The 14,018-nt window shown below is 36.3% G+C and overlaps 1 protein-coding gene across 1 annotated transcript in view; it reads right to left on the bottom strand.

Moving 5' to 3' along the window:
* The window catches only part of AKAP13 (A-kinase anchoring protein 13), a 114,059-nt gene that overhangs the window by 56,139 nt on the left and 43,902 nt on the right, over positions 1 to 14,018 (bottom strand). The window contains exons 6-7 of the mRNA XM_044665434.1: positions 10,755 to 10,863; positions 959 to 1,001 (exon numbers count right to left, since the gene is read on the bottom strand). Of these exons, the coding sequence (XP_044521369.1) occupies positions 959 to 1,001; positions 10,755 to 10,863 (152 nt within the window). The remainder of the gene's footprint in view (positions 1 to 958; positions 1,002 to 10,754; positions 10,864 to 14,018) is intronic.

Raw genomic sequence — 14,018 nt, 5'->3', positions numbered from 1 at the left:
TCTTTATCAGCCTCATGTCTTCCAATATATAGACTTTTTTCCATCCCAAAGAAGTTCACCTTAGTTAACCCTTCAGTAAAGAACATGGGGGAACTATTCTACTTTGAAGAAAAAAAAAGAACATGACTATTTCTCCAAAATGTGTCAGGTTGTAGAAAAAAAAATGGTAAAGAAGATCAAATAGAAGCATAAAGATTTTTGTGTAAAAACAGTAAGCCATTATGGAATCTTCTGAAAAGTAGATTTTTGTAAAATAGATTTAGTAATGAAAATATTCTTAATTTTGTTGCACACAAAATTACTAATCTCAGCAATTTAAAATAAGAATTAAAAAGGAAATAGAACAGATATTTTCTGTCTACTGAATAGTATGCAGTAATATGCCATATTTGTAAGCTTGGAAGCATATTTAAAACAGAAATAAACCTTAGAAAGTGGTGGGACCACATGTATTTACTCTATAATTATTTACAATAATTACAGAACAAAATCTTGTCAGATCACTACCTGCATGCATATTTCCATAGAACCTCATAAGAACAAAAAATAAAATTTTGAACACACGTTCATAATACCTCAGTAGGATGAAAATTTTTTGCAACTAAAAAATTTCAAGAAGAAAAGGAAGAAATGTTCAAGAAATTAACTAAATCCTACTACTATTAATTAGCCATTTAACAATTTTTGTTGAGGCAGCTAGATGGACACTTTCTAGCTCTGTGACCCTGGGCAAGCCACTTAATCTCATCTGACCAGCCTTTGCCCTTCCATCAGAGTTGTTACTATCACAGAAAGTAAAGGTTTTTTTAAAAAATATATCATTCATGTGCCTGATTAAACAGACAACGGTTTTGGTTTGCTAGTCCTTCACTGTGTGCCTCAAACTGCAAACTGGCCTAACACCAGTTTCTGCAAAGTGATTTCAGGAAGACAAGTAACAAAAAGAAATATACAATACCTTTCAGTTAAATTAGCACTGGTATTATGGAAGGGTCGTGAATCTGAAAAAAAAAAAACACAAAAAAAACACACAAGGAAGGAGTCAGAATACAAAATTTCCTACAGTTATTAGAACAAAAACAGAGTCAAGGAAGTACACTAGGAAATTACACAATAGAATCAAAGCTGATGATAATGACATGGAGTGACTCCTATATACTGTGACCTGTGACAAATAAATGACATAAAAGAAATACCTAATAAAGGATTGTGATAACTTTATGATATAGAGTCTTCAAAAAACATGAAAACTGTACTTTTTAATTTTCTTTAAAAGGAAATATTTACTTGTCCATTTTTAAAGGATATGCAGTTTCTTAGTCATTTTACTAAAATTTCAACTTAGTTAATTAAAGAAATATTTTAGTAATATTCATTTGCTTCTGCTCTGTTAATCTTCCCTTAATAGCTTAGTCTCTCAGCCTGTCAAATACCTGAGAAATTTAGAAAACATGGTGTAGAAAAAGGATCAGACTATGAGACAGGAACCTGGTGATTTTAGCCTTGTTCTGCTGTTAATGAGACATGTGACTAAGGGAAAAGCACAACCTCTCTGAGCCTCAGTTTTCTCATTCATAAAATGATTTTCCTACCACCTATAAGATGAGTTCACAAATTATTTTTCCCTTCTCTATAAATGAATCAGGCTACAAATCAAAGCAAATCAATGAAGCTTCCTAAACTAAATTGAATAGGAACATAGAAATCAGAGTAGTTCAACTAAATTTAAGAATGATTCCTTTTTATTACATTTTCAGGGATGTCATGACAGAAAGACAATAATCAATGGAAAGTATAATTTCAGTGTTTAAAGTCCAGTTGTATCAATACCTTCTGAATACAACATACTTTTAAATAGAAATATTATGCTCACCTCACTTACTGCAATAACATAGGGAAATACATCTATTAGATTTTGAGTAATATTTTGCCAACTGAATCTTACCTTATTGTGAATTAAATTTAAACTATTTTCAAAGATTACTTGTGGAAAATTCATTACCAAAGTTTTGCTAGTCTTAGTTCTAATACCTAACATGTTCTTTGAACTAGATATAAAAAGGGAAATGTGTGAATGGGATAACCCTGTCTGTATAAAGAACTTTTAATCATCTCTAGACAGCCAAGAGTATCTTGCCTGCCCTTTCCTCCTTGGAGGAGCTTCCTGTTTCAGAGGTGTGAGTGACACTGTGTTATAGGGGGAAGAACAGTGATTGTCTCCTACTCTCCTCATCACTGGATCCTGCTCCTCTCCCGTCATCACTGTCTCCCGTCTAGGCCCCCTAGCATCAGCTATTAAAGGAAGGGGTGGGAGTAGATGAGATAATATCTAAAACTCTTTCCAGTTAGATTATCATGTTACCAGATAAAATGAGCTCCACTGTGGCTTGGTTAATAACTTTATTTGGAGATATAAGAAGCACTTAATATGCTGGTGGACCTTATTTCTATTTCAATAATGACAAGGGTGTATGTCATAAAAGCATCACTACTCTGAGGAAAACTTGGTTTCAAAAGATCTAGAAACTGAATGTTAACTAGATTCTTACAACTCTCCTTGTAGGAGACATTTTTCAGTTGGTGGGGGATTGCCTAAAGTTACATAATTATTAAGTGTGAAACCTAGGATTCCAAACAAGGTCTAGAGAAAGGTAGGACAAAATGATAACAGCAGGTACATGGCATTTTTAACTTTACAAAGAATTTTATATGTATTTTCTTAATTAAGCCTCCCAACAACTTTGTGAGGAAAGTACTATTTTATAGATTACTATTATCATTTTACTATTACTATTTTACATATTAAGAAACTGAAACTTACAGGGAATAGAAGTGATTTGCCCCAAATTACAATTATTAAGTGTGAAAGTTAGGCTTCCAAATGGGGTCTCTAGTGAACCCACATCTAATAATCTTTCTGCTATGATAAGCTACGAGTCTTACTAGAAAAGACTTGGGAAATAGCCATATTACCAGCCCTCTCTGTACATACACTACCACTAAACTCCCTAACTATGAGAAGTACTAAGTCAAAGACCACCAGAGAAAGAGAACCAAACTATCTTATAAGAAAGTTTCATTGATAGAGAAGCTTGACCATTAAGTACTGGGCTGAGAAGTCTGGATGATATTTAAATAATGCAGAAACTTAGGGTAAAGAACAAAGCCTTTTATTAAATTACTTCAAGTTATGAATGAGTTCTCCCAAAGAAAAATAATCTTGGTATATTACAAACACAATTTTTACAAAAGGGTAGATAACCATTTGCATATCTCTTTAACAATCTATAATGAGACTCATATGAGTAAAAAGTAGATTCTTTCCAATTCATAAATCTGCTAACAATCTGAAGCCTTGTAAAATCTATCAAGTAGGTACTGTCAAGTAAAAATCTACCCATTTATAAGCTACAGCTTATTCAGAGGACTAAAAAGAAAAACTAAACTAAAATTTTGAGAGAAAAAAAGAAAATGCAGGAGGAAGATTAAAATGTACACCTTACACATTAAATGTACACATTAAAATGTAGCAATTCAATGGTTTGATCCTAAAATTAAGTTACTTTTCTTGAAATGGTGTCACACAGTGGAAGGAAAAAAGTCTATATTCTCACTATGGAAAAAAGGTAGCAAGAGAAAAGGTGACTATTTCGTTATTTTATATGACCAAACACAAAACTTTGTCAGTTAGTAATTAAGATTAGAAATAAAAACCAAAGGATATTTAGAGGTTACTTAATCCTCCTGTCTTTGGAGGCATCTGTGACTCTAGAGAGGATCTTATTTCCTCGAACTCAGCTTTACATAAAAATGCCATGAAAACAAGGATATAAGAGATGAGCACAAAGACTATAACTGTTTCATTCATCTAATTTTCAACATAAAGCATGAAAACAGGTGGCTTAGGTAAACCTCTCAGATGGCATGCAAAAGAGCACCTACTGTTTGCTAAGTAATATAGCTTCTATAGCATTGACAAAAATGGTCCGACCCTGCAGAACAGTGGCTAAACAGGAAAGTTGCTTACTTACTATGCAACTTCTCCTCTTCATCACTGGAAGAAGAGCCAAGAGAAAAGACAGTTTTAGACTTAAGGAGAAGTGGAGAGATGCTGATGGAGAAGGAAATCCGCCTCACTGGCTGTATCTGCTCCTGTGCCTCTGAGGAGTGGGTTAACAGAAGACATTAGAGCATGCATAAAAACATGCAAGCAAAGAAAGAGGCAGCTAAAATCCACATTCCAAAAATATGCACAAAGTCCAAGGTCTAACTGATTTTAAGGATGGCAGCAGAGGGGCGAGGAGGAGTGGGGTGGGGAGGGAGACAGAGACAGGGAAAGAAGAGTCTGTGTTCTTTTTCTGAGATAATCCAAGATAAACCCTTTCTTAGGTAACAAATTTCTAGAATTTGATGAAGGGATAGACTCACATTTGTCTGAATTTTCAAATAACTGCACAGGGATTCATAACCTATAGGTTCAGGAACTTTAAAAAATTAATAATTATATTTCAAAATAATTGGTTTCTTTTTTTAATCATATATTTCATTCAGTTAAAGTATTATTCTGAGATAGAGTCTATACTCCATAGGCTTCAGTAGACTGTCAAAAGAAGCTCACAATGTTAAAAGATTAGAACCTCCAAATTATGGATTTCATTATGCATGGGGGTATTTCTCCATTCTTTCAACTTAAGATTTTGCCCAACAGGATGTTCTGTTATCTCCTTGGTATTTGTAGAATACCAAGTATGAGGTAGGTATGAGAAGGAAGTAAAGTCTCAAGGCAGAGGGATTTCCAGAACACTTTGGGGCTAGTAAAGTTAGAAAATGTGACTGAAAATGCAAATAACACGTAGGTTAGTTTACATTAGAATTAAAAAAGAAATCTCATTTCTTGGAACACTAAGCTGGTAAGACCAATGAGCTCATTTGTGGCACATGGAGAGGTTAAAAAAATTAAAATAGTAATTTTTCATTTGAAAGAGGTTTACAACATGGCACTCTCTAAATTGGACTTCCCTCTTTCCTCTGGAAACTATAAAATCTATATGCATTTTACATGTTTTCCATTCCTTTTCAATAAAAATATGAAACATTTTGTAGTTGGCACAGCTATATTATATGCACATACATACACATGTATACATACATCCAACTCATATATAAAACTATACTTCTATTTCTACATGTATATAAATAAAAATTTATATTCATGAATGTATGTAAATACATAATACATATAATCACACACATATATAAAATATCACCTTAAAAAGTTTTCAAGAGTGAACAGATTTGTTTTTCATTGCTTCTATACATAGTAATCAATGCCTCTATCATAACCTTGTTGTTGTTTAAAACCTTTACCCTCTGTCTTAGAATCAATAATACTGTGTGTTGGTTCCAAGGAGTGGTAAGGCTGGGCAATGGGTGTTCAGTGACCTGCCCAGGGTCATACAGCTAGGCAGCGTCTGAGGCCACATGTAAACCCAGGAGGACCGCCCATCTCTAAGTCTAGTTCTCAATCCATGGAGCCCCCTATCTGCCCCCATGCCTGTATGTTCTCCTTCTTCATAGAACTAGGTTAAAATGCAGTGATGCGATGACTGCACCCATACACACGCACACACGCATGTGTGTAGAGATATACAAGCAGGCCGATAGCTGGTTAAAAGGGCTGCTCTGGTTTCTGGCCTTATCCAAGGGCCACTCTCCTCCTGGGTGTGGTGGCAGCAGACAGAAGGGCGTCAGCCACACTCCAGGACAGGATGAATGTGCTCAGAAACACCCAGGACGGGGTGAAGCTCAAAGATGACCCAAAGCAGGGCGCTGGGAGAATCCCTGAGGTCAGGAAACAAAGCGGGGAGGTGTGAGACCGTCTTTGCCCTGTGCTAGGCCGTCCCTGAGCGCCGTGACGCACCCCCCCCAACCCTTGGCCTGGGGGAGGGGCTCTTATTCTGTCCATCTGACAGAGAAAGAAACCGGGGTTGGGGCGGATTGGGGGGGGGCAGTGTTAGTCACTGGAAGGATCAGTGACCAGGACGGACAGTGCTCTTTCCCTTCTTACAGGAGTGTCCCGAGGGTCACGGAGTATAGGATCTAGGGCTAAAGAGAACTCAGGGGTCATTTCCTTTTTGCAGATGAGGAAACCGAGGCCCAGGGAGCTTAAGAGACTTCCTCAAGGTCACCCAGGTGGAGTCAGAGGCAGGATTTGAACCCAGGGCTCTCAACAGTGCCAAAGCAATACAGAACACTAGCAGGTAACTACCACTGAGGGATGCACGTGCTGTGCCTGAGAGGAAGCAATCAAGAATTTTATCATCTATCAGGCTTTCAAGAGGTACCGTCTGAAGCAGCCCAGAGAGGGGACACAGAGCGGTGGCGTGGCCTCGGAAGAGAGCCCGGCTACATCCTTCCCCTGACAGGCATGAGTTCTATTCCCTCAGCCAAGTCCCTGAAGTTCTTCATCGTCCCCTAAGCTCTAATCACTGAAGACACCTCAATGCACCAGTTACCTCTTCCTCTTGGGAAATCCCAGAATCCAGCCCCCCCTTAAGTACCCTCCACCTGGGGGCAGGGTGGGTGGGGAGGGGGATAGGGCCTCTAGGCCTGGGCAGCTGCTCCTGGCCAAGCCGGGCATCTCACTGCTTCTCCTCAGGCTAGCCTCCCTCTGGACATCTAGATGCTGCTCCAGACACAGGCTGGAAGAACGCCCACCCTCCCTGTCCATCTACAAGCCTAGCCTTCCAGCCTTCTTAAGTTCTGTCTTCCCAAGCAAACAAACTTTAGACCTTCTTTCTTTGTATTCTCGGGCCAATTGATTAATTTCTCAGAGACTCAGTTTCCTTATCTGAAAAATGGGGATAATGGCCCTGGCAATAGTTCACCACCTAGGGTTGAGAGGAAAGTACTTTTCAAATCTTAAAAGTACTACATAAATATAAGTTCTAATTTTATTACCCTTCATGTGCCCAATATGTTAATGATATTATAAACAATGACAGCTAATATTTATATAGTGCTTTAAGGTTTGCAAAACATTTTACATATACTATCTCATTGGGCATCTGCCCATTCAGGAATTTCTTTGGACGCCAAGAGACAAAAGCACTGTCTGATGCAAGAAAAAGAAATGATGAACAAATTTCCTGAAGTAGTTTTTAAATGGAAGTTCTCCAGGATATTATCCTACACAACTTAGGCAGCTTTAGTTTTAGTATGATTTCCTAGGCAATCTGTCTTTGGAGAAATAAAATGTAATCATCACACTCTCCACAGAACATCAGATTAGAGGTCTGATTACAGGTCATTTTATGCCTTTTATGGCTCTTCAATCATCAAGCTGGTGTTTTTGGTGACAAAGTGTATAGAAACATTTTAGTTACCCCATTTGCACAGTATTTTCTTCTACACCAAGAGCTTTTTGAAACACATCCTGGGCTGAAATAATGTCCCAAGTCTGTGCTTTCCAATCTGGCTGACTCCTTAACAAGACATTCCAGCAAGAGCTCAGCAGATACACTAACATGGAGAAGGGCTCAAGCCTTAATAATTCTCAAAGAGCAGGGCGTGCACCAGCCATTTTCTTCAGAAGGAAGTAGACATGATGAGGATAACAAATCAGAAATCACTGATGCAAGGGTAATTTTAGAAAGAATTCTGTTCCTAAACAATAGTGCATAGAATGAGACATAGTCATTGGGAAAATGCCTCTAGCCAACATTTTCATTTCTTTGTAATAGTTTAATGTGTGGTCAGAGAAAAATGAATCATATAGGCATTGCAGCAATTAAGAAACTTATTTTCAATGGGAGTCACAGCTCAAATTCTTCATATTGAATTTGCTGACGACGATCCATCCATCAAAACACTTGTAGCAATATTAACACTTGCTCTTCTCAAGAATTCAATTTGCCTTTAGACTTTAAAGGCAATTCACAAATTTTAATCATGTCAAAATATCCTAAATATTATCATATACAGAGAGGCACGGAGTGTTTACATGTTTTGAAAATATGAGCTTCATAAGCCAGTGGCAAAACCTCTTTGGTCTTCCATTCCGATACTTAAGGCAACCTGTTCATTATTTTTTGTTGTTCTATTCAAAGTGAGTTCTACTTAAAGCCAGAATTCTAACAATTTCCACAAAGGCTTTTCATTTTTTCAGACTAAAGCTCTAACCACTAAGATCAGTGAGGAAAATAAGATTAACAAGTAATAAAGGGGGCAGCTGGGTAGCTCAGTGGATTGAGAGCCAGACCTAGAGACGGGAGGTCCTAAATTCAAATCTGGCCTCAGACACTTCCCAGCTGTATGACCTTGGGCAAGTCACTTGACCCCCATTGCCCACCTTACCACTCTTCTAACCAAGGAGCCAATACACAGAAGTTAAGGGTTTAAAAACAAAACAAAACAAAACAACAAGTAATAAGCGTGTACCTCTGTGCATTGAAGGGGATTGGGAGTAGGGAGTTAGGAGTTGAGGGATGGAGGAAGAGTATAGGCAGGGATGACCTATCCTTTAATCATAGTTGCCAGGACAGAAATAATGATTAAAAAAAGAAAAAGGCTAGTAAAGATATTTATGAGCTAGTCATTCAGACTGGGTAAAAGTGGGTAGTGTGGGCCCTATGACGCAAAACAACTTTTGATAAAATGATTAAAACCTTACTCAAAGCTAAGCAATTGATGGCAGTCTGCTACTCATTCAATTCCCCCTGGTGAGCTTGAGCAGAAATTTTCCCAGCAACAGGAAGAAAAGCTATATGTTGCCAGGAATTGTGGCACTCTGAGTGAGTCTGTTTTCTGGGAGTTAACTGTGTTATTTATAGTGTTTGGTTAGCAACTGAAGACCTGGCCAAAAAATTGTTTTGCTTTTTTGGAAGAAAAATAATGAAGTGCTTCAGTTATGAAGAGAAGAGTGTCATATAATATAGGATAAAAGATCTTCTCCTTACTGGACGTTTCCCAGTGTTGTTTCTGTTGCTAAGGGGCCCTATCCATTAAGACCACATGCTTGTTAGTCATAGTGACAGCAAAGTGCTAAAAAATCTGACTTACAGGGTTCTTACAATAACGCTCTCTCTGCCTGTTAAGCTCTAGCTTTTCAATTCCAATGAAATTTTTGTGAAAATTATTCATTTATAATATTGGCTACATAAATACCAAAATAAAGACACCAAGAAACAGCCCCTTTAATATAACATCATGTCTATACCTTTAAGTGGACAATTTTCTGGTTTCTTGGACTTAACCACCAGAAACAACAGTCAAAAGGACAAGACTAGGGGCAGCTGGGTAGTTCAGTGGATTGAGAGCTAGGTCTAGAAACAGGAGGTCCTAGTTAAAATCTGGCCTCAGACACTTCCCAGCTGTGTGACCCTGGGCAAGTCATTTGACCCCCATTGCCTACCCTTACCACTCTTCTGCCTTGGAGCCAATACACAGTATTACTCCAAGATAAAAGGTAAGGGTTTAAAAAAAAAAAAAAAAGACAAGACTAATGTCTGAGTTATCGATTTGAAAAGGAACAAAATGCAACCTCATGATAAGTATAAAATGTATTGTGAAAAGAGGAAAAATAGATCTCTAATTGACTCATTTTTTCCAAATTAATTTCCAAGTAGTTTTTTAATAACTGCTACAGGAAAGGCACTGTGCTAAAAATGCTTTAGGGTGCAGAGAAGATGTAAGTCTTGCTCTCAAAAAACTTACCATCTATTAAAGGAGTAAGACAATAATAGAAAGAGCTACAAAGTATCTCAGATAACATAAGAAAATTAATTCTGTCACAGAAAAGTAAAGAAATTTTAATCCTTCACCAGACTTGGTGCTACTAATTTTTTTCCCTTTTAGCTCAATTTGAGGAATTCCTCTTAGAATTTTACATTCTAGATTTAAAATTTTTTTCCTGTGAATTATTTATCTCTGAACTACTAAAAAGTAGGGACCCTGACTGTTTTGCTCTCTCTGAAGGATTATTGGAATATAACAGTTTTACTCCAGATATTATATATGCACAAAAAAGATTTCTCATTGTAAATGGCTTTGAAAAAGAGGCAGGGGATAATGAGTAGACCTATTATTTCACTGGTATGGGGAACTCCTGGATAAATTAATATGGGTACTAATGCGAGTCAGCACTTCTCTTTAATTTAGAATCTGAGGGAGATGTCTAGAGCTCCTAAGAAGTTGAAAGACTTGCCAACCAGGTCACAAAGCCAGTATCTATCAGAAGTGGGGCTTGAAATCTATCTGCTATTCCATGCTTCCTGTTTGTAAAAAAATAGGGTAAAAATTCAATGGAATTCATAAAAACTCAAGTTGTCTTTTAAGTGACCATAATACAATTTCATTGCCACTTAAATCCTGAAACTATATAGATTTATTTTAAATATATATATATATAAATAATTGATATATTCAAGCATATAATAAATTATATAATTTTTTATTATAATCCCCTTCAAACCCAATATGGAGCTATCTTAACTAAAAAACATTATCTTGAGTTTAAACACCAACATTTGTTGAATTAGAATTAGAAGCAAGGGAAATCTAAGGTCTGAGCAGCAACTTGGTAGACCCATATTGCCATATGGGTAGACCCATAGCTACTTGTCTATAAAGTAAGTGCCACATGCAAAGGTCAGCTAAAGAGAAAAACAACAGGGTTTCAGAAAGTGATGACATTGTACCTTTAAAGAAAAAATTAAAAGGAAAATAAAAGTATGGTTAAACAATTGTATACTTACTGTCTAATACAGGATGGCTAATTGTCATTAATGAGATGGATTTTGTCAATGGAGAAGACATGGCTGATGTACAGTAATTAAACCCCTGTTGCTTGGCTCTCTGGCGTGGCTGTGAAATAGAACACAACAAAAGAGTTCATTGAAGTATCAGGTTGTGGAATGAGATTACTCAAAATCACCCTGGTCTGACAACTCTACAAAGTTGGAAAAGGAAAATGTTTGGAAGAAGATAAATCTTAAAAGTGAATTTTTATTTATGCAAAAGGGGGAAAATGATGTACTTAGAAATGTTGACTTTCTTTTCTCTCTTATTTATTTGCCTCTATTAGCCTACAAATTCCATAAAGAATTATTTATTTCTTAGGAAAAATTTTATTGGGGAAATCTTATTTCTCTATCCTCTTTCTTCCCAGTGCCTAACAGTGTCTCATAGCACTAACTTATAGAGTAGAGACTCAATAAAGAATAGTCAAGTGACACATGTGTACCCAATTTTAACTCAAATGTAATAACTATGACATTTTTAAGAGGCTAATACCACATATTTATTTAGAAGCTTTTATAGGCTAAAAAGAATTAACATTTATTAAACACCTATTATGTGTCAAGAAATTATAAATCCTGGGGGCTCCTAAAAATGACAAACAAATAGTCCCTGCCCTCAAGGAATCAAATGGGGTGGTGGTGGTGGGATAAGAAACAAATATCTATGTACAAATGATATATATTGGATAAACTGGAGATAATCTCATAGGGAAGGTATTAAAATTAAGGAGGACCAGAAAAGAAAAGCGTTCTTGTAGAAAGTAGGATTTTATCTGAGTCTTGTAAAATTTTTATAGTCACATGTTCTTAAAATATCACTTATTTGGAATAAAAGCAAAGAATATCTTCATTCATAGAAATTAAAAGTAAGGCATATGAAAATTTAAAATAGCTTTGCCAATATCACAAACTAAGTTGAATCTGGAAATAAAATCTGTATCTCTTTAATTATAACTGAAAACTAGACTGTCCCGTGTGAAATAAAAGTTGATTGATCTAGATTCCCTGGTTGATCTTCCAACTCTTCAGTAGAATCAATGAACATTCGAGTTGGAAATTATTTCTGAAGTTGTCTAGTCCAACTTCTTACAATTAACATAGGATTCTGTTGTTATAACACCTTGACAAATAATCCTTCTGACTTTGCTTATATACTTCCAGTAGTGGAGAACTCAATGCTTTTTAAGATATTCCAGACTATTGTTGAAAGTTTCTAATTAAAGTAATATTCTCATTACACCGAGCCAAAATCTGTCTCCTTTCAAATTCTTCCATTGGAAATCTATTTAATGTGACAGAAATAACAGAAATCCACTCCTTTCATTTTTCCTAAGACTAAAATATCCCTTGTCCTACTCATGTCATGAAACCTAAGACAAACTCTTCCTATAGTTTAAATAATGCTGAGAATAAAGAAGGTAAAATAAAGGTGCTATCAATCCTGAACTTTTCTTAGATGCAACTCAACCACAAGCACAAGGATAGGGTTGTAAGTATCATAATCATCCATTAATAGTTACACAAGAAAAAGTTGTCCCCTTTTACCAACACATTAGTAAAGGCAGTCATATAAGCCAAGATCAGCAATTTAATGTCATTCTAAATTCTTTAACTAGGAGACCAAGTCAGAAAGGATTACACTTTAATGCTAATAGATAGATATTCAGGAATACAGTCCTTACTGAAAAGACAGTCATTCATCAAATTTACGGAAACATCTGTCTTAGAAAAAGGACTGTAATAATAATAGTAATAACAATTAAAAAATTAAAACTCCCTCCTTTCCCAATCAAGCATATTCATACCTTTCCTTTTTCTGCTTCGTATTATCACTAGGTCAAATAAATACAATAAATTGTTTCAAGAAAATATACTCAGAGCATAGCTTTACAAATATAGCTTTAAAAAATTTAAGACCAAGGCATGTAACAGAATAGGCTAAATCTTAAATTTTTTTTTAAGTCTACAGATTGATTTTCATTAGGTACATCCAATTTCTCTAAGCTCTGAACATGACTATATATATTCTTATTCTGAAGGCTGCCTTTATGAAATGTCAATGTCAGACCAAAGAATTATAAAACATCTAATTATGGGGTCTTTAAAAAAGTTAAAGAGAAATGAATCCAAAGTGCTATGTACAAAAATTCAGGCATTAACATTATGATGGCCTATCTGAAACTTTTCTACAAAGTTTCTACAAAGTTTCTACAAAGTTCTATAATACTGAATCTGATGGTATTTTCTCAGTATTTTGAGACTATCGATCCCCTTCTCCTCTCAGGGGTTTTGTGGCACAATCCTCTCCTGGTCCTTTCTCCTAGGTGTCTAATCACTACTTAACAAAGGCTCCTTCCTAAGCCTTCTTCTCTCCCTCTATGTCCTCTTATCAATTCCCATGGGTTTTAATTATCATTTCAATGCAGCTGACATTCCTGAGCTTCAGTCACATATCACCAACTGCCTATTGAACATTTTAAAGTCAACATGTCTAAATTTGAAATGCTCTTTCCCCTCTCTCTCTATTTCCCCTATTTTTGTGGAAGGCACTCCTATCCTTCCAATTTCTCAAGTGTATCACATGGGCATTATCCAGGATTTCTCACTTCCCTTCATTCCACATATCCAATCGGTTGCCAAATCTAAAATCCAGTATGTCCAAAATAGAAATCATTACATTATCCCAACAACACTCGCCTCTCTTTCATTTCCTTATTTCTACTGAAGAACCCATTTTCAATTTCCTTTTTAATGCCAAGGCAACCTTGTCATTATCCTTGCTTGAGCCCTCACTGCCCTTACCTCACAGCCCATACCTGTCAAATCTTGCCATATTTCCCTCCAGAGTATCTCCTGCCTTTGTTCTCACTACTCAGATATTATTACCTTAGTTCAAGTCCTCATCATCTTTTGCTTCAATTAGTGAAATGGACTCCTAATTCTTTTTCCTGCCTCAAATCACTCTCCATTCCAAATCCATCCTTAACACAACTGGCTAAAAGATTTTCCTAAAGTGTAGGTATTTCCAGGTAACCCTCTTACTCAAAATACAAGGTATCCCTATTGAGAAAAAGATGAACAGAAATTCTTCTGGTTGGCTTTTTAAAACCTTCATTAGCTGGCCTTAAACTTCTTTTCTAGACTCATCAGTCATGATTCCCTTTTCCCACACTATTTAAGTCAAACTGCCTTCTTTCCTGTTTCTCTACCTCTGAGCCT

The sequence above is a fragment of the Gracilinanus agilis genome, chromosome 2, assembly GCF_016433145.1.
Source record: "Gracilinanus agilis isolate LMUSP501 chromosome 2, AgileGrace, whole genome shotgun sequence".
NCBI lineage: Eukaryota > Metazoa > Chordata > Mammalia > Didelphimorphia > Didelphidae > Gracilinanus > Gracilinanus agilis.
This window is presented reverse-complemented; position numbering and strand designations above follow the sequence as displayed.